General features: G+C 44.3%; 1 protein-coding gene across 1 annotated transcript in view; it reads right to left on the reverse strand.

The window, feature by feature from the left end:
* Window positions 1-409: 409 nt before the first annotated feature.
* Window positions 410-23,850, reverse strand: part of LOC103182160 (protocadherin Fat 4) — a 131,503-nt gene continuing 108,062 nt past the window's right edge. Inside the window, 7 exon segments of the mRNA XM_042337891.1 lie at window positions 410-2,831; window positions 2,834-3,375; window positions 6,170-6,431; window positions 9,500-9,717; window positions 10,342-10,466; window positions 12,168-12,347; window positions 16,032-16,117. Of these exon segments, the coding sequence (XP_042193825.1) occupies window positions 1,491-2,831; window positions 2,834-3,375; window positions 6,170-6,431; window positions 9,500-9,717; window positions 10,342-10,466; window positions 12,168-12,347; window positions 16,032-16,117 (2,754 nt within the window). The 3' untranslated portion in view covers window positions 410-1,490.

Below are 23,850 nucleotides of genomic sequence, written 5' to 3' on the forward strand. Positions count from 1 at the left end.
ACGTATTTCTGGTTGCCAGACCAAATCCCTTCTGCATGACTTTGATTTATTACGAAATACCACAACTCATACTTATGAGCAATTTTGACCACTAAGAACTGAGTTAGACTGCACAAGTCGATTCTACATAGCCCAGCGCAGAGAGAGAGAGATATTCACACACAGAAAGAGAATTTCATTCCATGACTACACTGAAATCCCAAAGGTGAGAGAACTGTAAGTCCAATGACAACCCGCCCTCCATTCACACACACACACTACCTCCAGATTCTATTTAATTTAAAGCATAAATGAATACTGTATTGCTATACAGGAAAATTGAAGCATGTAGGACAATTCCTTATAATAACCAAAAATACAAAATCCTTAAATCCTCACACAGTAAAAACAATCCTTGTGCTTGCAGCCGTTAAACCAGCATTTGTAAATAAATAGTTTATTTCTATATTTGGCATTTATGTGTACAAAGGATACAGTATGTTACACTTATATCAAAAATGGAAAAAAATACTGATGTTACATAAGTAACAAATGTAAAAAGTATTCAATCTTACCTTCCCTGAAAGTAAGAAACTTGAAACAAAACTTGTATTTTTTAAACTTCATAAGAAAATATCATCAGTAACAAATACAGAGAGCTGTCTTTTTTTAAAAAAAAAGTTACTAAAATGGTATAAAAGAATCCTGGAATTAGAACATGAGAAAAGAACACAAGGGTTTGCACCAGAATTTCAAGGATTAGCTCTAAGCCAAGCTAGGTCTGCATTGTTTTAATACATAAAAGTTTCCGTCACAATGATTCCTTGACAAAACAACGATCAGTCCGGTCCCATTGCCTCCCAACAGAGCAAATGTAATCGGAATTCTGCCTGATGGTACCAGAACAGAAAGAGTCTTTATCCCAGGTTGGGAGCGAATGATTCACTTAGTGTCATGACAGCAAAACACGATCTTCCCTTTAAAAACTTCCAGAGGTGAGAAGTGGGGAGGATGATGGTGGAAGGGAGGAAGAGGGGAAGGAGGTAGGTCAAAGGGAGATCTAGACCATGGCAGATCTGAAGCAATCTATCAATATTGGCACAACTGCACAAAGTGCTGGCCAACTTGTGGGCTCCTTTGAGTGCCGGTGGTTGAACGAGTAACATACTGTGCTCAAATGAATCAAGCACACATGTGTTGGGTTTTTTTTTTCGGCTCTTACAAAAATGTCAGGAGAAAGATCCCGCATCTGCAGAACACAAACATTGCTGTAATCCTCATCTGCTTTCCGCAGTCGTCCAGGGGTTGTGCATTGCAGTGCGAACCCTGAAAGAAATGTTCATGTAAAGAGCAAAATTGTTCGTAAGCACAAAATTACAGACTGCGGCATCTGGAAATGGTCGACGAATGCAGGGCAAGGTTTTAAAGAGGAGTCCGTTACTTACAGGTTTTCATTTACAGTGGCAGCTATTACGTTTCTTTTTAAAATTAACGGTCTATATAAATTATATCTATACATATTCTTCTGCTTCGTTAGACGTAGTTGCACTTTGAGCAACGTTGTTTAATGCTTCTTCTTTTGCCTGGGCCGCCATGTTTTCTGGAAGTGACGCAAGGTCTTTGAAAACATCCACGTAATTCCCAAACCCGGGGCCCCAGTTTAATAGACTGTCCCAGTTAAAAGCTCCGGTCACAGTTGCCTGTGGTCCAAGCTTGCCCTGTGTCTTATAGTCTTCGCAGCCTGCCTGCTGGACGGCAGAGCTCCCTTCGGCTCTGCGACCATGATACCTCCGTGGCTTCAGTTTGCCACCGTAATTATCTTCGTCGTCCGCGTCCGATTCGTTGACTTGAGACAATTTGGGCATCCGCGAGGTGTACACGGTGGGCTTTTCCCTGTCGTACTCAAACTCCGAGCAGGTGAAGGACTCGTGGGAGTCGCTCTCGGAGGAGGAGTCGGGAGCGGGCGTGCCATCGGCTGGGTTCCTCATTCTGGACAGGGGTCTCCTGCAGTCATCGTCGGACGATGAGCGGCCGTGATCTGCGCTACAGATACTGGGGTTCCTGGGGCGAGGGGTGTTGAGTCGCTCGACCTCCTCGATGGACAATCCCACCGGAGGGGTGTTCTCCATTGGGATCTGCTCGATGGGCTGCTTTAGGCGGCTGCCAGGCCTTGAGCTGTGACCATGACCTGCCATGGCCTGCGGGCTCTTACTTCTCCTGCCGAGCCGGGAGGGGTAGTTAAAGATGCCCGGCTGACACATGTCGGAATGGAGATCGATGGGGCTCCCCTCTCTCCTGGCCAGATGCAAATCCCGTGCTGGGCTGTTCCGGTAGAAGCTTCCCGGCTTTGAGAATGGGGCAGGGCTGTGTCGGGAGAGCGGGTTGGGGTTCTGGCAAGCGGCGTGGCTCAAAGGGGTCGTTCTCAATCCTTGGCTGTAAGAAGGCTGGTAGCTGAGGCTACTCGCTCCGAGTGGGAGTGGAGATTGCCGGGCAAATCCCAGCGGACTGTGCCTTTGGATAGAAAATTTAGGCGTGTGACTGCGGAAGTGTTTATAGTGCTGTATGATGTCCGCGTCCGATGGAGCGATGCTGCTCGCGTTTTCAATGTCGTAATGTTCAAGCTCTGCTTCCGGCCCGGGACAGGGCTGGCCGCTGGGTAAGGTATCAGTCGCATGCGCAATGTCTGACTCGTCAAAGATCAGATAGGGGTTTTCCCGTTCGATTATATCAGGTTTTGGAACTCCCTCGGGCTGCTTCCTCACAGTCAGATCTTCGGCGTACGGGGGCAGGTTATCTGGGTCGTCGAAAGCTTCGTTCTCGCTCCCCTTTTTCTTCTTCTCTTTCTTTTTCTTGCCTTCTCCTCTTTCGTGGCTCTGGCCTTCCTGCCCCTGCACTGATTGCAGATTATCAGGCTGAGGACGACCAGAGCCAGGAACGTGGCACAACTGCCAACGATGGTAGGGACGGCCCAGAGAGGCAGAGACAGCTCTTCCTCTTGAGGCTTGGGACTGCAGGTGTACCCTTTGTTCGCGTCGGCTTTGCAAGCGGTTCCTTGCGGGCACTGGACACCAATACATGCCACCACCATCTCGCACGTTTTACCGGTGTATAGCTCTGGACAAGTACAGGTAAATCCAGATCTAAGAAGAGGCTCGCAGATCCCACCATTTTGACAAGGGTTGGTGGCACATTCTCCGGGCGGGACACATTCGTAAGTGTACCACTGGTTGACGCACATCAGTCCACCCCAGCACGGATTGCTTGCACACACATTAGGCCCTCTACATCCGATCTTGACTGAAGGATCACTTCTTGATATTGCAACGTCACGGTGCTTTCCACTGAAGGGCAGAGTTTCACCATTGTATTTTACGTAGGAGATACAACCGTCAAAACCTGGAAGACAGACAATAGACATATTTGTCACAAGAGGTTTTCCAGTCAAATACATGCCATAAACAAATTAAGCCTTATATTCTTTATGAAAATTGTTTGCTGTCACTGCTTTGATTTGTCCACGTTGCTCATTCAGAACTTTGCAGGCCGTAAGTAGACCGATATATAATTGCTACACAAATAACAAAAAACATTAGATGAAAAAAAGTCCCACACAATGTTATATATAAGACACACCGAGGATAAATAAGAGAAGAAGACTTTTGTTGACATATCAAACATTGTGAATACAATGGAAATGTTCTGTGCAATGGGAATGCACTTGATCAGACTGCTTGCAATGTTCGATTGGTAGCCCAACCAAACACAAGGAGTTTGACCAAATCTATTAACAAGGAACTTGATCAAACACTTTGAGAAGACAACCAATCGAATCCATTAATAAGGTATCAGATCAAGCACTTAAACAAGTGCATCAGCCTGGCGATCACCTCTGGCATGAGGTCTTGGTTTATAGAGGCGTGTGTGTGAAGTAAACGTTGCTCAACGTTTCGCCCTGCCCGGAATCAGACCTAGGTCCTCTCGCTTGCGAGGCGAATGCTCCAACCACTACGGTACAGGACTCCCCTAGCACTGGAGTATCAGCCTAGTTAGCCTAGACCCTGAGAGTTCCAAGTCCCAATGTGGGCTATGAACCCATGACCTTCTGCCTCAGAGGCGAGAGTGCTACCAACTGAGCCAGGTTGACAACATTAACCAGGGATCTGATCAAACATTAGCAAGGGATCAAACATATTAACGAGGGATCTGATGAAATCTATTGCCAAGAAGCCGAATCAAAAATATTAACAGAAGTGCAGTTGAGGCACAGTAATAATAGACCCGCTCAAACCCATTCCCAAGGGCCACTGTTAAACACATTCACATTGCAAGAACAGCATTTTCAAATAAGAGCTAATGCCCGACCAAACATATTTTCGATGCATGGGGACTGCAATCAGCTACTTTGGCAGCTACAGTATGAACCCAAAGAGAAAATAACTTTTTTTTTCATCAATTTTAAATACCTGACAGCTTATATCATATAAGCTGATGTTATTAGACACAAATATGTTGTAAATTTAAACTAAAATCAAAGCAGCTGTTGAAAGGATGCCAGCAACATACAATAGCTCCTTTGGAAATGATTAATGCTTGAAGGTTTTTAGTGAATCATATCTTTTATTTGTTTATAACAGAACAATTTGTACATGTCAACAGGAAAGATCAAAGCACAATTGAATGGGGGAAAGACAACAGTAGGTATCACTCACTGAATGAAGAGGATAGTTTAAACGTGGGGAAAAAATGGGAGTGAAAGTGGCTCTCAGAATTTATAGTCCATACAAGTTTTTAAAGCTAAGTACTTGTTTCCTCTCAAGGAAGTTAGTTTTAACTCATTGGGTGGTTGTGTAGAGGCACAATAACATTTTGTTTTGCTGTTGAATTATTTTCTCTTTTTTTAAAAAAGGAAACTTAAGTTTGCTAAATAAACAATCTACGTTAGATGTATGATGCAGTCCAACATCACAGTGGTTTGCTGCTGCCCTGTGTCAGGGCATGGGAGGTTAGTCAGCTAAGGTCACAGCCTCTCATGCACTGACTTCCTGATCTTGGCCAGGTTGTCGGTAGGAGCAACAGAGCCAAGGTCAACAATAATAATAATCCTTGCATTTGATATAACTCCTTATCATGTCTTCGAGGCGTCTCAAGATGCTTCACATGATATATTGTAAAGTGAATTGACAGTATATTTTGTGGGCGAAAAGTGGTGGCCAATTGCGCACAGCAGCGTCCCACAAACAATCGTGCATTGACGTGACCAAATTATTATGTATTCATTTATTTGAAGCGATTATTAGGTCAAGTATGTCCTTTAAGGGAATTTCTGATTGTAAGTCTCACTGGCTACTCTAAGTCATATCTTAATAGCTGCCTCAACAGTACCAATGGCAAACAGCAGGCTGCTCCCCCTCACCCACCTCTAGCTACAGAATGGTTCTCCTAGAGAATACAATACAAAATTACATTTGTACAGTGCCTTTCATGTTGGGAGGATATCCCAAGGTGCTGGGATAAATATGCAAAACCAAAACTATTCTCCACCCAACATATGCTTTTAAAACTTCTATACTATTTTGTTTTCAATTTGATGCTTTAGTTCTATTCAATGTGAACCAAAATATATATCAGCCGAGCCTATGAGTCCATCTAAAATAGAGGCTTCCAGCAGAAGGAATCCAAAGGAACAACGCGACATGCAAAGCATTCATTCATCCAGGTCCTCTACTGAGCCTGGCACTCAATGCTGGTTGGCTGGCATTTAAAAATGATCTGGTAAATAATGTTAGTAAACCTTACATGCAATGATAGTAACAGTTTGAGGTAGGAGTAAATCATTAATCCATCTCAATTACCCATCCATCTTCCAAATACATACCATCAACACTGCAATCAAAACTCTCAAAACGTTAAAGGTTTAGATAAAAGTAGACAATTGATAAAGGGTTACAGATTAGTCTGGATGAAAAAGGCCCTTTGGCCCATCCCTCCAGAACACCCACCTTACCGTCCCCCATCACAGCATCAAGCTGCTTTTTTAAATGAGTCCAGTGTCTTGGCTTCCATCACCTTTCCTGGCAACCTGTTCCTGTCGTTCATTACCCTCTGCGTAAAGAAAAACTTCCTGGTATCTGACCTGAAATTGCCCTTTACAACTTTAAACCTATTTTAGATAAAGTGCATAGTTACCCACCTGGGTCAGTGTTTTGGTGAGTCAGTCCGGGAGGAATGCCCCCAAGGGAAATAGTCTGGACATTCCATCCTCCAAACTCTTGTGTTTTATGGAGTATTTCTCGAGAATAGGTGCCATCAACTGAGAATGTTGTAATGGACCTATTATTCTCTATCAGGACAGTGTGCCATTGACCATCTGATACTGAGAACTCAGGAATGTTCCTTTCCACTTTGCCACCGATACCAGCGTCAGAAATGTAATGTACCTTCCCACTTTTTATCTAGGAATGAAAAATATGCATCCATTAATAATAATAATAATAATAATCCTTGCATTTGATATAGCGCTTTTCACGTCGGGATGACATCCCAAAGCGCTTCACAGAACACACTGTAAAGTGAATTGACTGTATATTTGTGGGCGAACGCGGCAGCCAATTGCGCACAACAATTAGCGTTTCATTCATAAAAAGCTAGCAAAAGACATAACAAATAAATGATTATGCAAGGAACAGCTTTGATGCAGTGACTGAGCCGGGCTGGCTGAGCTGTCATCAGCAGTGCCCTGGAATGCTATGTAAGCACCTGACTCAGGAACCGGACTATCAAGGTCACCAAACAGGATTGACTCAATTCCAACATTCTGTTGCCAAACACGTCACGCTGGAGCCATTTCAGCTCCAAGGAGACCCCGTTTACCTCCTTCACAAGGAAGATCGTCACACAAACAAAAATGAGATAAATGAGCAATTTGTTTTCTTTTTGTGGAGTTTGAATGGGAGAGGAATGTTGGCCTGGATACCGGGAGAATTCACTGCTCTCCTTCAAACTATTATGACAGGATCTTTAACGTACTCGTGAACCCGAACAGGCACTCAAGACTTTGGTTTAATATCTCATCTGTAGGGAAGTGTCTTTAGCAATGCAGTCGTATCTTATTACTCACTGAATTCTGAGCTCAAGTGAAAGCGAGCAACTCAAAGCCGCAATCTTCTGATTCAGAGCCGAGGCCCATGTTAGGCTCTGTCTAAAGAGCTTCTGAGTTTGAGTGATCGTCTTGGGGATACTTGGACCATTAGCACATGGTCTTTTCTACTCTCTAACTTGAGTTGTGACTCACAGTGCAAATCTTTTCAAATAATTCTTCTTTAACATAATGCTATTAAGGGCCATTTGTATTAAACACAAGTCCACTATGAAATATGGTTAGATTCTTCAAAAGCTAATAGAAGCTTTGATCATTTGGAACTTTTGGAACAGTGCCATCTTGGATATTTTGTTGGATTGAATACATCCAAAATTCCATCTAGTCTTAGCCTGTAAAACCATTTTGTCCTAAAGTATAAGACTGTGCAAAATTGTGAACAATTCTTAAATTCTCTCTTATCCCTTCATGCCCTCGCACCTCCTTAACTATACGATTTGCTTAACCTCCCCACTTGCACCACCCGCTGCCTCCGTTCGGCCGTCTCTGGCCTCCTGTTCGTCCCTCGCCCCCTCCGCTCCACCATCAGCAGCCGTGCCACTATGCCCTGAAGCTCTGGAACTCCCTCCCTCAATCCCTCCGCCTTGCCCCCCTCCCTCCCCACTTTCAAATCACACCTAAAGACCTTCCTTTTTGATGTTGCTTATGGTCACCTCCACACTCCCTCTCCCCCCGGCTCGGGGTCAAACTCCACCACTGTCAAGCGCTCAGACACGCTACCCCACGTGAAGGGCGCTATATAAATGCACGTTGTTGTTGTTAAGACACTTTACTGCAGTTCTCAGAAAGAACTATCTTCTAAATTAAGATGCAATTTGAGGGTATTCAGTAAGTCTGCACGATCTTAAATTTTAAGACAATATGGTTTTACAGGCAATACACCACAAATTTACATTTACCCTAACACCTTTCGTGTCAGAATTCCGGGTCTAATATCTGTTAAGACACGTTGTTGTGTGTGATATTCAGAAGGTTTAATGAAATCTGCAACACATTATTTTAGGTCAAACCCATTGTGTGGAAAAACAATTAGACTAAATTTTAGTACGACTTTCTTTCAGCAGAGAGTGGTGGTATGCTAACCCTCTAAATATTCTGATATCAGGTTTCCTTTGGGTCGGTCTTTGCTCACCGGCTGTCCCCATTAATAACGCTCACACTGAATGGACGGGCAGATCGTCTGAAGGACTCGGCAATTCCCCAAGCAGTGCATCATTTACCAAGTGCACATCTTTATTGATAACTTAAAACGTGGGCAAAAGTGTTACGATCTTCCCTTTTCTTTCCAGTGACTGAATTTCAAAGGCTAGTTTTTAATGGTAACAATCTGTACTTTCTGTGCTCCACATGGATATTTGTTATAGGCTGCCCGTTGAGAAATAACTGCTTCCTGAGTTAGAGAGGCTTGATTGGCTAAACCGCTGCCTAGAGTGCAACTAAGCCATAAAAGAATAAAAAGTCCCATGTTTTTTGCACAGTTAAGTGATCTCAGTGGGACAGCATTGGTGTGGGAGGGGTGGGGGGGTGGTGGCGGGGAGGAGTGAAAACAAAATTGGCCTCAATATCAGTGATGTTTCTTGTTCCTGATTGCTCTCTGAAAGAAAATACGTATCTGTGGACATAAGTAATAAAACTCCTTATATTTGATATAACACCTTTCACATAAGTAGGATGTCTCAAAGCACTTTGCAGGATATACTGTAACGTATAACGTATAGACCAACATGGCAGCAATTTGCATACAGCAATGTCTCGCAAATGGCCATGGAGTGAATGATCAAGTTGATTGAGGACATCTGAGCAAGCCAACTGGATCTCGGTTTAATATCTCATTTGAAGGATGGCACCTCCAACAATGCAGTACCTTCCCTGCACTACAGTAAAATGTCAACCTAGTCTATGTCAGTTCCAAGACCCAAATAGGGGGTAGGGAGGGAGGCAGAGAGGGAGGGAGGAAGGGAGGGAGGGAGGGAGGGAGACCACAGCCATGAAGTGAATGAGCAATTTTTAATCTGGAGATTCGTCGGCCTGAACGCTGGAACTCTTTTCAAATACAGAAAAAAATAACAGTTATGTGTTCTGTTCGTTAGCATTTTATTTACTGCTATCAAATCTGAAATATCTATCTCCACTGGCAGTAATTCTGCATGAAGGTTGGAGCCAGCACGTAGCCGAGCCTGCGACTGGTTGGTGACTGCTCAGATGACGGATGTTTTTTGGCATGCTGCCCAGCACTGGTCAAAACCTCCCAGCACTGTGACCGGTACTTGATGAAGAAAGGACACGGGTGATGGGAACAATGATTAAAACCACAGCACTGCATGCAGCCTAATCAAGTCAATCTAGAGCGAGCTTTAATCTTACTTTCACAGTGGTGTAATTGCTGCTTTCCTGCACGTGAATTAGAATGCCATTTTTGCTTCTTGTTCTGAACTTTAGGTCCAGGCGATTCGGACTCGCAGGCTTGGGAGCCCAGCCTCTTACACTCTGCCTCAGCAAATAATCCCGTTTCTCATTCTGATTGATTGTGTAGTCCAGATGTCCCCTGCCATCCAGGGACAATGCTGTATCCACGCTGACCACTGAAAGAGCCATAGATTGGAGGAAAATGATTGTGTAGCAGACGGAGAAAGGCTCAGATAGCAACAGCGACACACTGGGTAAAAAACAACTAATTTCTTGCAGCATTTTGGGTTTGTATCAATGGCACAGACCAGACAGGTACATTTAAATACTCTAGCGTACTCAACAATAACAACAAATTATATTTGTATAGTGCCTTTCGTGTCAGGAGGACTTCCCAAAGCGCTGGACTGTCAGGGATTTGGACCCGAGCAGGGGGTTGGGATCGGGAGGGGTGGAGGGCAGGGGAGGGTAGGGAATAGGAGGCTGACCAAAGGCACGGTCGAAGAGGACAGTCTTCAAAAGTGACTTGAAGGAGGCAAGGGATGGGGGCGAGGCGGAAGGTCTGTGGGATGTAGTTCCAAGGTGTGGGGGCAGAGAGGCTGAAGACCCAACCGCCGATGGTGGGGTGGGCTGGGCGGGGGCCGTGGAGCAGGTCGGAGCCTGCCGAGCAGACAAACCAGACCTTGCTTTCTCCACTGTGCCTCCCCTGAACAACTGTTCCCTTCCACCCAGTGCGCAGGAGATGGATCTATACATTATACATAAACACAACACATATTGGACTTTCGCCTGAGCCTTACGTTTTTCGCAGTGTTCGCCTGTGAACCCATCCTTGCAGTTACAGTGCTGCCATGACCAGTGATCCACACACGACTTGCTATGCTGACATGGGCTGTTCGAACAAGCCCCTTCCACTCTCGGGCACCTAAGATAAAACAAGTTTAATGTAAGATAATAAATTCATTCAGTCAGCAGCTACAATTTCTATTACTTGGGAGCTCATGCTGTGCAAAAGAAGCAAAATAACTATTATAGGTGCTGAGTGCATCCAATTTCCCTTATGTTACATTGGAAACATTGAAGTCTGTCATTGTTTGAAAGACTGAGGACTACCTTATACCCAACATTAGAAAAACTGGAGTCTTTCTTATACTCTATGTTAAAAAAACACGGTCTGTCTTACACTCAATGTTAGAAAGACTGGGGTCTTTCTTATGCTCTATGTTGAAAAAACGAGGTCTGTCTTACACTCAACGTTAGAAAGAATGATGTCTGTCTTCATTTTTTTTTGCTAAAAGTTCACCATTAAATGTTCCATTTATAGTGAATTCAGCATAGTCCTTAAGGACAGATTCGAGACTGTCTTTTCTTGGGCGAATAATTTAAATGTTTAACAGTGTTAGCTAGGGATGGGAGAATAAACTGGTTATTAATTTACAGTGCACAGCACTGCAGATGAAGCATTTTGTCCTACGTTTGCCAAACTCAATTTCAATAATAGCATTTTTTTATTTTACTTTATTGAGGAAAAATAACTTTTAATTTCAAACAGCGGCCGGCTTGACTAAATCAGAAAAATTTAAACAAACCCAGCAGTTGCTTTGTATGGTTTAGGATAATTGTTGTGGGTTAGAAACATTTCATATCTGCAATATGTAATTTTCTAAGTACAGTATGTTTGATTTCACAAAAGAAATGAAACGTGAATGGGATTGGGCTGTGTGCATGGTATGAGGGAGGTTCTGGCAGGGCATTGGACCCACCAGGCGGTGCCTGAGCAAGAGTGGATCCTGGAAAAGTGATGGCCAGCAAACAGTGCCCTCCAGTATCCTGGAAGAATGCTCTACCATCAATGAGACAATCCAGCTTTCCCCGGTAAAGAAAATCTCCCAGCAGTATAAAGGGTCTGGAGGAGAGCAGCTTTAGTGACTGAAGTCCTAGCATTCTGTGTCCTCTTTACATCAGGTTATAGTTAGTTGGTTTTGATTCAATACAGTGACCATTCTCCTCAGGATGGAGGTAAGCGGGCTGAACTGATTCCAATGTGACATGCCTGGCAATCGAATGCAGAATCAAGCCAGCCCTCTATTGCGGTCTCATTAGTCCAGTTCCTGAGCCAGGCGGGTCTGCAGTATTCCAGGGCACTGCTGATGACAGCACAGCCAGTCTGGCTCATCAGCAGGACCTGGAAGGGCAGACCAGTCAATGGGGGCAGGGAATCATCCCACTCAGGTCCTGTTAACCCTGCAAGCCAAAGCCCTAACGGGTAGGGCTGTCCTAACTGGACAAGCAGTGGGAAAGCTTGCCAGACAGCATTATCAATGGCAAGCTATTCATTTTAGCTGGTTAGACTCCAGCAGTTACCCCAATGCACACTCTGAGGTTCCCAAGCCTTGGTTCTGGCCAAACTGCGCCTAATACTTTCCGGAATCAGGTAATCAGGATGTGTCCCTCCAGGGAGAGAGTGTGCATTGCATTCCAACAATCCATCTCTGGTATTTCCATGTGTAGGTGGGATGCATGGAAATCTCAGCTTGGTTTGGATACTCTGAAGCACGGTGATGGGTTTCCGCATGTGTCAGGACACCCGGCTGAGGAAAATATATTGAATTCTCAAGTGCCACACCTGTCCAGAATTCCATGGTTTGCCAAGGCCTGGCTGGGTTCCAGTGGACGACCATTGACAGCGAATTCCATCACACACCCAACAAAGTCATGGGTGACGACTTGCCCTCTCCTCTGAAGAATTGGTTCTACTGATCTGATCCCTCCCACTGTTAACCTGTTAGGTTGCACTTCCAGGGTCCTACAAAGCAAAGCATACAGAATTAGAGTCACAACATTGCACTGCACAAGCTGGGAGCATCAACACCATTCTTTGAAAGCAACACCAGATGAATAAAGCTAACCTGAAATTCCAAATTGATTCACTTTATTCAGTAATCATCTTAAAATGTTCCTCAATACACCAGCACAATAAGGCAATGTTAGAGTGACACTTAAACCTGCAATACGTACAGTACTTACACTAATTTTGTTTTTTTTGGTCCTGTACCACGATGGTAGAGGAACTCCCACCTCTAGTCACTGAGCTCCATCCTGCTGGGTCTTAAATAAATGCTAACTTAGTTGTGCGCAAACAGTGGTTTCACCCACAAAACAGTCAATTCACTCGGCAGGATATTCTGTGAAGTGCTTTGAGACGTTTAGAAACGTGATAAGGCGCTATATCAAATGCAAGGGTTATTATTATTAATGTCACTGTTATGTTCCATATCAACTGGCACTGAGTAAGGCATGCAAGAAACAGGAAGCATCATTTGAAAAAAACTTTAAAGGCTCAGTGAACTGATAATCCAAATCAAATTCCAAATGCAATTTGTCCAGAGATACTGTACATTTTTGCTTTAAGGGATATTGGGAGAAAAAATCCCAATGAAGGCTGGTTTCCTGCCTTTGTCAAAATGATACAAAGAGCTGGGTGAAGAGGCAAAGATATGTCCATGTGTCTAAATAAAATCATTTATTTATGATTTCTGCCTCAAGTCCATGGAAGGGATACTGTTATAATGATAATCTTTGCATGTGATATAGGATCTTATCACGTTGTTGAGACATCTTAAGACAATATATAGGATATACTGTAGTGACTGTGTGTCTTGTGTTGGCAAACATGGCAGTCAATTTTGTGCACAGCAATGTCCCACAAACAGCCATGGAGTGAGTGACCAATTTATTTGGGGGAATTGTTGGCTACGACACCGGGAGAAACTTCCTTCTGTTTTCCAATACTGCAGTGGGATCCTTAATGTCCACTGGACAGGGAGACATGACCTGTTTAATGTCACAGTACCATTTACTCACCATCCTGCACAGTTCATGACTAGTTGTGTGGAGGCCATTGCTATCAGAGTCCTGCCCAGGTAACCCTCCAAGCATCAACACTTATCAATAGTGTGGGCTTGTATCCAAAATAGAAACACTGGAATGCTGTCAGCATACGAACAGATTTGGTGAAGCAAATTAGATCTGTGCTCTTGGGTATCTTATATAGGTGAACGTGGCAGTCAATTTGTCACAAACATTGTGGCACAAACAGCCATGAAGTGAATGACCAATTTTATCTCAAGGATTGTTGGCCAGCACACCAGAAGAAACTCTTCTCGTTTCAAATGATGCTGTGGGAGATCTAACATCCAACTGAAAAGGCATATGGGGCCTTGGTTTAATATCACATCAATATGACCCAACTGTGCAGCGCCTTGGGACGTCCTCCTGACGTGAAAGGCGCTTTATAAATGGAATCTTGTTGTTGTTGTTGTTGTTGTATCTGCAACAATGCAGCACACCCTGAGTACTACATTAGAATTTCAGCCTAGATGACGGGAGTTTAAAGTCCTTGAACCCATAATCTTCTAACTCTGAGGTGAGAGTGCTACCACCTGAGGCAGGTTTACCTCGAGCCAGGTCACCTTGTCCCTCCAGGAGCAGTAACATGTAGGCTGGGTGCAAGAACGAGCCCTCCCTACACTAATCGAACAAGGTGCCTTTATCCAGAAGTCTGCAGTGTACCAGGGGGATGCTTTGCCTTCACACATTCACTGTGTATTTCTGGATCTGGCGACGACATGAAATCACTTAATCGCTGCCAATTAGTGATGAATTATAGGCAGTTTTGTGCTATGGGCCTGTGCCTATTAGGAATTGGATTCTGACTGCCTTAAGAGAGAAGACTTTGTCCCATCAGTCAGAGCTGAATTCAAACCAAGTTACCAGAGGGGTCGTAAACAGCTGGCTATTATGCACTGCCTACAGCATGTTCCAAGAGAGCTCACGATTATAGCTAACAGAGACACACAAATGTGGCTGCTGGAGTCTGTCAGATAATTGAGAAGGATGTGGCTGTTCTGGGCAGGCAAACATTTCTCCTCACTTTCTCTTAGCATTACCGGCCCTGAATTTTCCCGACAGAGAATCCTAAATTTCACTTAATCCCTAAATGTGTTGCAAATGCAAACAAAAAAATTATGGTTTCACTCAGCACAGACAGAACGCTTTTGTTGAAAAAAAAGATGACAAATTGTTTAGTCATTTCAATTGCTGCACCAAAAAACTAGTTTCAACTAAGCTAAGCATGATCAGAAGTTCCGCTATATTTCTCTATTGTGGTTTCATTTGTAGTATATTTTAACAGAGCCCCTGAAGAAGAAATCCAAGGAGTTCTTGTTATGGGAGAATCATCACATTGAGGTGTTGAGCTCAGGTCCTGGGTGGAGCTGACAGGAATTGTAACAAGATTACTTATTGAGTTATTCTGTCAAGAATATATCCCAGTCACTGGGAGCATGGATTTTTCCCACTTGACTTCTTGACTACGCCCCGAGGCTCTGGAACTCCCTTCCTCACTCCCTTCGCCTTGCCCCCTCTCTTCTTATTTTCAGGTCTCTGCTGAAGACCTTTCTTTTCGACCGCGCCTTTGGTCACCTTCCTCCCACTCCCCCTGGCTCGGCCCCGGGATCCGTTACTGTGAAGCACTCTGAGACGCCATCCAGAGTGGAGGGCGCTATATAAATCCAAGTTGTTGTTGTTGTTAACCCTAAAAGCCAAAGTCTAGTTTCCATTATCTGACAGACTCCAAAAGTCACATTTCCATGCCTCTGTTAGCAATATTAGCTTGTTGGGCAAGTTTCCTTATTCCACACGTCTCTGCTGACCTAAGCAGGAATCCGGTTATTAGTCAATTGGTGGATCACCTTTCCGTGGGTAATAACTTGTTAAAAAAAAAATAATAATTTGGTCACTCAATCCACGACTGTTAGTGGGACGATGTTGTGCGCAATTGGCTGCTGTGTTTCTCCCACAAAATATACAGTCAATTGACTTTACAGTACATTCTCTGAAATGCTTTGAGACATCTCGGAGATGCGATAAGGCGCTATATCAAATGCAAGGATTATTATTATTTATTATTATCATCGTGCAACATGCTGTGGTCACTGCACAATACCCAGCTATTTGTGACCCTGCTCTAGAACCGGGATTTGAATCCAGCTCCGACTAATGGGACGGAGTCTTCTCTCTTATGGGTAAGGTGGTCCTAGCTGACAAACAGCGGGAAGCTTGCCAGACAGTAATGTCAATAGCAAGCTATGTGGTTTTAGCTGGTCAAACTCCAGTAGTAGCCCAACTCACTCTATAGGGATCTGGGGTCCCGGAGTCTTAGCACTTGCCAGTGTGTGCCTAATACATGCTGCTGGGTTTCCTCATGTATCAAGACACCCAGCTGACCAACTCTCTCCCTCACCCCATATTGGACACCATTAACTCTCTTCCACAAACAGCTTATTGGGTGGCAATCCTGGAAGACAGAGAAAACCCTGAAACATAACACTGGAATGTAAGTGGAATGTAAATCTTGCCATTGCGAGTAGGTAGCTCTAACCTTGATATGTGTTCAGAGAAGAAGAACTGTAGAAAGAGGAATTCTTACCAATCAGTTGCTGATGTCATGCTGGTAGCTGTGCAGTAACCAGATTCCTGATCCTCAGAACACGTGTCCACTGTTAGAGATGCCACCTAATCAAGAGAAAGATTGTGCACCTTAGTTTAAGACCACAAGAAAGCGTGGGATATGAAAAGTTCATTAAGCTCACTCTCTCCTTCCACAGACATGCAAAACCATTCTATTACGCACTGCATCCCACCCACTCTGCCTTGCAGGGGATAGTCCTGTAATAGATACTTCCAGGTTTCCAGTAGAGGCAGTGAAACAAAAAGTCAAAATTGTTCACCTAATCTCACAAACATTGTACTTGTTCACTTCAGTCCCAGTCTGCTAATTTTTGACTTATGTAGCATGAATCATATTTTTTATTGTAAGTCTGTTCCACATATTTAATATCTTGCAACCTCGAGATTTATTTGCGTTTTTTTTAATGTCAGATATATTCCCTCTAGATTTTCTCTCACAGACTTACTCAAAAATAGCCTGCTTACATCAACATCTATACCTCATCATGTCAAAGACTTGGATCACATTGCCCTTTGCTGTAACAGAGCAAGGTAGATTTCTGTGAGCCTTTGCTCATAACTTAAAACCTCAAAGTTGCTGGATCACCCCATATTGCTCTTCTTGGAACACTTTCCAATGTCCCTCTGAAGGTTGGCTGTGCATAACTGTACATAATATTCCATATGGGGCTTCACCAGTGATCTGTACAAGGTTAGAATAATTTATCTTAATTTAGTAGGCAAACCTAACTGGTCACATAGTTTCCTCCTCTCCAATTTCTTCTCCTGAAGACACGGACTCAGTGTCTAACGCTGAGGGTAACAATAATAATCCTTGCATTTGATATAGTACCTTATCACATCTTTAAGACGTCTCAAAGCACTTCACAGAATATACTGTAAGGTGAATTGACTGTATATTTTGTGGGCGAAACGCGGCAGCCAATTACGCACAGCAGCGTCCCACCAACAGTAGTGGTTGAGTGACCAGTTTTTTTTAAGAAATTACTAGCCCCGGAAAAGGAATCCGCCAACCAACTAACAACCGGGTTCCTACTTACTGCCAGATAAACAGAGGCGTGTGGAGTAAGGGTACTTCATCAACATTTCGCCCTGCTGGGAATCAAACGCAGGTCTCACGCTTGCGAGGCAAGTGCTCTAACCACTGAGCTGCAGGACTTCACATGCACAGTGTTTGGTACTTCAGTCAAGCAGATATTATTCCTCTATGAGCCTAGACTGAGTCCCAGTAGTTTATTTAACCATTCGAGTGAGAACCCAATCTTCTCCTCATCGAATGCCCAGTCACAAGCAAAAATCACTGCGTAGCAATCAAAACCCGAAATGAAAAATGATTAAATTCAGTCTCAATTTCTTTTTAAGGTGCTTTGGATGAGTTGGCTAAAACTGGTTTTCAGATTGACTGTAGTTTGAGAATTTTTCACAATTTTACCTGTTAGTTTTATAAGGTGGAGTTGCTGACCTCTGGAACCCTGACTGACTTGCCTCTTGTTTAAGCAAGGGGTACTGAAGGATATTAACGCTAACAGTGACGTCTCTACTGCTGCCTTGTGACACGTTTCTGACCGTCTCTTCACTATTTTCCACACAAAAAGTTTCAGAAGTTCCATGAATCGCAGTACAAGTTGGTCAAGTAACTGGGATATGAATGACACTTGGTTGGTGGTGAAGGATTAATCTCAATAAAGGAAAACAAAGGAGACCTCTGGCCATTAAATGAGGGACAAATAGGGTGGAGGAGGAGATCGAAGGAGACAAATTGATGTGAAAACAAAGCAAATTATTTGAGAATATGTCAATATGTCTGAAATTGCAGATTTTTAGACACATTAACCAGCAAAGAAACACATCCTCAGTAGCCCATTACACACCTGTGTAGTACAGTTTGAATTGAGATCAACTGAAGTCTGATTTAGGAAAGTGGTCTATAGATCTTTACTGTGTGTGTGTAGCATTTAAAGAAGTGCATAAACACCCAAAAACTGTTAACATGACAGTTTCATGTTGTAAATAAATGTGGAGAATTTTCTGTGCTTAAACCTCATTTCTCTCAGCACTTACAATGGGGAGTTGTGTAAATTCTCAATGCAATCTCTACAATTTATTTCCCATTACATGCCTGGTGCTGACAAATTTTGTTCGTTCAACCATGTTTGGGAGCTGGGTAACAGACATTCCATTATTTTAGCCTTTATAAAGCTCTCCGTTTATTTCATATCTTTCAGCACAGGAACATAATTGTGGTCTTAAATAAGACTGAATGCTGCTAATGTTACCTTGAGTAAGCGTTACACAGTCAGCATATCAGCAGAGCAAAGCCAAGTTGAGGTCCATTGGACCTTTGAGTCATGTCTTCTGAGCTTTCCACTAACTATACAAAAGCAGGCTTTCAAATCCAGGAAGATAAATCCAGTGATGTAAAAATCTGAAAAATACTATGTTGGTGTTCGAAGAATATATTCCTAGCGAGATATTCAATGTTTTATGAGGTTAGAAAGCTAGAAGGGAAAACTGATTTGACTAAAAGGCCAGTCTTTTATTGTTAGAAAATGGAAATGGGGAATTTTCAGTTAACAGTGCCTTCATTGAAAGATAAGTGAGAATGAGAAAAGAGTATTAAATTCACTTGAGGTCCTGTTTCAGAGCCCAATCTTACATAGAATGATATGGTTTGGAAGTAAGCTGTTCAGCCCAACAGTGGCAATACTTATCTTCCACACAAGCTATTCTCTTCTCCTCTACACCTATTCCCTTCTCCCTCATGCATCCATTATATTTTCTCCTAAATACATTGATGTTTATTGCTTCAGCCAAAGCTTACAACGTGAATTCTCACCCCCCACTGCATAAAGAAGTTCCTCCTAAACTTCCTTTCCGATCTGATAATTTTTTATTCGTTTTTTTTTGCTCAGCCAAATGTCGGACACATGCAGAAATCCATCATCTCATATATACATTGGAAATTCCTGAGATTTTTATTGGAATGGAATGCGCACTCCCTCCCTGGAAGGTTGCATCCTGCTTACCCAATTCTCGGAAATTATTGGGCGAAGGTTGTCAAGAGCTAAGATTTTGGGACCCCAGAGTGTGCGTTGGAATACTGCTGGAGTCTAACCAGCTCAGGCTGCATAACTTGCTATTAAAGCACTATCTGGCAAGCATTCCCACCAGTTTTCCAGCTCGGACAACCCTGTCCGTTAGAGCTTTGGTTTATAGGTTTAACAGGAGATGAGTGGGAAAAGTCTCTGCCTCAGTGGTCGACCCTTCCAAGTCCTGCCGGTGAGCCAGACTGGCCAGACTGTCTTAAGCAGTGCTCTGGAATACTGCAGACCTGCCTGGCTCAGGAACTGGCCTACCAAGACCACCACATAAGATTGGTTCGATTCTGATATACTGGTTCCATACGTGTGACCCTGGAGCTTGGTTAGCTGTAAGGAGACGCCACTTACCTCCCCCACAGGAGGATAGTCACTAGTTGGTAATTATGCCACCCAGCTGCCCCCATTTCACTCCACCTCCTGCTAAACTAGGAGCTGAATCAGTGCTCACTGAATGCCTTGTATCAATTGGAACCCATGGAGATGTGGAGTTTGGTCCGGGTCAGTATGTGGGCGGCAGAGTTCTGAATGAGCTGGGTCTTTTGAATAGTGGAGCTGGGGAGACCGGTGAGGAGTGCGTTTGAGTAATCCAAGCGGGAGGTGACAAACGCATGCAGGAGAGCTTCGGCTGCATTTGGGGTAAGGTACAGTCGGTTGCGGGCAATGTGGCGGAGATGGAAGGCGGCGGCCCTGGTCAAGGACCAGATGTGGGGGAGGAAGGACAGCTGGGGGTCGAATTGGATGCCTAGATAGCGCACTGGTTCGGTGAGTCTGAGGGAGAGCCCAGTCAGATTGAGGAGTTTAGATCCGCAGGAGTGAAGACGTTGATGGGCGCCAAGGAGAATGGCTTCCGTCTTGTCCACATTTAGCTACTGGAAGTTTGCACTTATCCACTTATCTGCCAGATAAGCTGATAGAACATCGGCGGACCTGGAGTTGGTAATGGAGGAGGCAAAGTAGATTTGTGTGTCATCCACATACATGTAGAAGTTTACCCCATGTCTGCGGATGACATCACCCAGAGGGAGTATATAGATAAGAAAAAGAAGAGGGCCAAGGATGGAGCCCTGGGGTACCCCGCAGGTGACCGGGCGGGGCCGGGAGGAGAAACCATTTGCCGAGATGAAATGGAAGTGGTTGGTTAAGTAGGACTTGAACAATGCGAGTGCAGTCCATTAAGGTGGATGAGGGAGGAGAGGCAATGGAGGAGGATGGAGTGGTCGATCCAGGAGGACGAGGAGGCAGAGGGAGCCCTGGTCACAGATAGAGAGGACGTCGTTTGTGATTTTGACAAGCGCTGTCTCCGTGCTGTGGGCAGTCAGGGCGAAAATCAGACTGCAGGGGCTCAAGGAGGGAGTGGAGGGAGAGGTGTGACTGAAGTTGACCTGCAACAATGCGTCCCAGGACTTTGGCAAGGAAGGGTAAGTTGGAGATGGATCGGTAGCGTGAGAGATTCAAGGAATCGAGGGTGGATTTTTTGAGGAGTGTGATGATAGTGATTTTCAGGTGGAGCAGAACACTGCCTGAGGAGAGAGACTGGTTGACCGTGTCGGCCAACAGTGGGGAGAGGAGGGAGTGTTGAGTGACCAGCTGCTGAGGAGGGGGTCGAGGCAACAGGGGGTGAACTTCATCCGGGTGATTGTGGTTGAGAGGGAGGATGGAGAAATGGGAGCAAAGGAGTGTAAGGAGAGGGGAGTGACAAGAACCGTGGCGGAGAGAGAAGGGGGTGTGGATGGTCTGGAAGGGATCATGGGGTGGGGAGGGGGAAGATGATGTGAGGATAGAGGGAGTTCGAGGGGTGATGGACGGTGGAAAACAGCATCTTTGAATTGTTGTTTGCCTCCAGGATGACTTTGGAGTAAAAGTCGGTTTGGGACTGTGAATGGGAGAGGCGGTGAGTGTGGAGGTGCTCGAGTCACAGCTAGCGGTGAATCGTGAGGCCGGATTTCTGCCATCTGCGCTTGAGTATCCGGGTTTATGTTTTGAGTGAGTGAAGATGACTGGTGTACCAGGGGGAGCGGGTGAGTTTGGAAACAACCCTGGATTTTAGGGGAGCCAGGGAATTAAAGGTTGTAGAGAGACGGTCATTCAGGAGCTTGATAGCTGCATCAGGATCGCTGCGGGCACAGGGCCAGAGGGAGAGGAAGTCCAAGGAAGAGAGGGCATTTGTAAGGGACTCATGGGGAAGCTTTTTCCAGTGGTGGAAAAAAACGATGGCGTGTTTGGAAGAGGGGAGGGGTATGTGGGAGGAGAGGGAGATCAGGAAGTGGTCTGATGGCCTTGTGATAAACAGGTCGGAAATGTCAAGGCCTTATGTGCGATGACGAGGTCGAGGGAGTGGCCACGGCTGTGGGTCGGCGAGTTGATGTGGAGGGAGAGGTTTAGGGAGGAGAGGAGGCCAGTGAAATCCAAGAAGAGGGTGCAAGGGGAGGTTAGGTGTGGGTCGAGATCACCCATTGTGAGCAGGTGTTCAGTGCAGAGGGACAGGGATGAGAGGAGGGAGGAGATATCAGTGAGCAAGACTTGGAAGGTGGGCTTAACAGTGGAGTTTGCAACGAAAATAATAAGAAGAGGCAGTTAGAAGCCCTCGGCCATCTGAAAGGGGTTAAGAGGTATAGATTTACAATGGTGTGATAATCAATTCAACATCTCCGATTATTCAGTTGGGGAATTTAAAATTTGGTTTAAAATGAGGATGTAAATGCTTCAAACCATACTCTCAGGAAGTTTCTGTCACCACTTGCCAGACATGCTCTGTTTTCAATCTTTAACAAACGTAACAGCGTACTAAAACAATGAAACGTCCTCGCTAACATTTTGCAAAAGAATTCAAACAATTGTCACCTAAAGTGTTGAATGTACACTTTTCCCAATAATTTTGTTTCCCCACATACAAGGTGTGTCCTAATGAAGCCACCTCCATGGAGCGCGAGTTTGCTTACAACACGGGTGTCTTGTTTCTGGTGTGGACTGGCAAGCTTCTGTACGAACTATATGTATGCGTACCGGAACCTGGACATCCACACCAACAACAATAACTTGCATTTATATAGCGCACCCTCACGCAGGGTTGGGTCCCAGAGTGCTTGAGAGTGGCGGAGCATGACTCCAGAAGTGACAGGGGTGGCAACCCGATGATCAGGAAGTAGGACGGTGGCCATTTTTGTACCCCAGACCTCTTATGACGCAACGTCTCATTTTATGAACTCCCATGATATCCTTTTAGGCCACATTTCGAGATTTTTCATGAGATTCGTGAGAGCGATCACGAATGCTGGATTTCTGTGGCCAGGAGGGTGGTTCAATGATGTCAGTGGGACCTGACAACTTGGAAACACTGACAGGAAACCATTTTTATATGATGGCCTGGTAATGTCTGCATATCTGCTTTTATAGACCCAAAACAACTGGTTATAATATACCTGACTGTATTGCCTTGCACATTGTCTGACTGCATTACCTTGCTCTCTGTCTCATTCTATTACCTTGCACATTGTCTAACTGTACTGCCTTGCTCGTTGTCTGTACAATAAATTCAGCCACAGTTACATTTATGTTTAGCGTGCAATCACTTCTGCTCGCTGTAGTTAGATCTCAGCACCATGTGGAGCAGCTCCTTTGTCTTCGAGTTTCTGAAGTTCTGGTATCCTGTAACCTCAATCATTTTTCAAAATCAACCAGTTTAATCTTTTTCCCATCTCTCTGTGAAAATTCCCTATTGGAGAAGATTAAAATTCTGTGCGGTTACTATAAACCTTGCGACATCTGGGAGATGTATTTGCTCTATGTCTGAACAGTGAAGACACACATGGTCGATCAATGCAACCGAAAGGTTCCTCCAGAAAAACTTCCACATTGCATTTCAAAAGTATGTTCAGGGATCCAGAAAGTTATCTCTGAAGACTACTAAAAAGGCATCAATCCTACTATCAGACTCTACCTCAAAGCTGGCTAAAGAAGAACCGACAAAAACGTATTATCTGATTGCATCTCCGTGAAAAATGAACTTGTCTTGGTTATAACATAATCAAACTCAGGCCAACGATATTGATTTGTACAATGTAGACTTAAAGGGGCACAGTCATCATGACAAAATGCTTGGCAAATCTTCTGTTGTTTTTCTTCCAGATCAATCTCAATGAGTCAAAGTGATGACGGAAATTGGGTTGAAACACATCATCACCTCATCAGCATGAGGCAACATTAAGATGAAAGTCACATATGGCTCTTCTCCCTCCACAAACCAAAGATGTTTCCAAATGTTTGTTTTACCACGTTGAAAGTGGCCTTGAAGCAATAGATCTAAATTGTGTTTTTTTAAATGAAGACAATCACTCAAAACTGCTTCCGACTATACAGCGCCACACTGGGATTCCTATTGGTGCTGTCTTCCCAACAGTAAACACAGGGTATTTGGTTTTGATCTGCCGGGTGCCTGAGTGCCTGGTACACAAATCAGACTAACTTCCACGTACGTATATCACCTACGGATAGAAAATTTATTGTGTCTGGAATAGAGCTCACACTCCCTCTCTGTAGGGACACCCTCTGTTTGCTTAATTCCGGAAAGTATTAGGCGCAAGTGGGATGGGAGGCAAAACTTGGGAGCTTTGGTGTGTGTGTTCTAGAGGTCCAAGTCCAAAGTTGGGTACCAGGCTAACTTAACAGGACAAATAGAGG

Source organism: Callorhinchus milii, unplaced genomic scaffold (genome assembly GCF_018977255.1).
Source record: "Callorhinchus milii isolate IMCB2004 unplaced genomic scaffold, IMCB_Cmil_1.0 Scaffold1, whole genome shotgun sequence".
NCBI lineage: Eukaryota > Metazoa > Chordata > Chondrichthyes > Chimaeriformes > Callorhinchidae > Callorhinchus > Callorhinchus milii.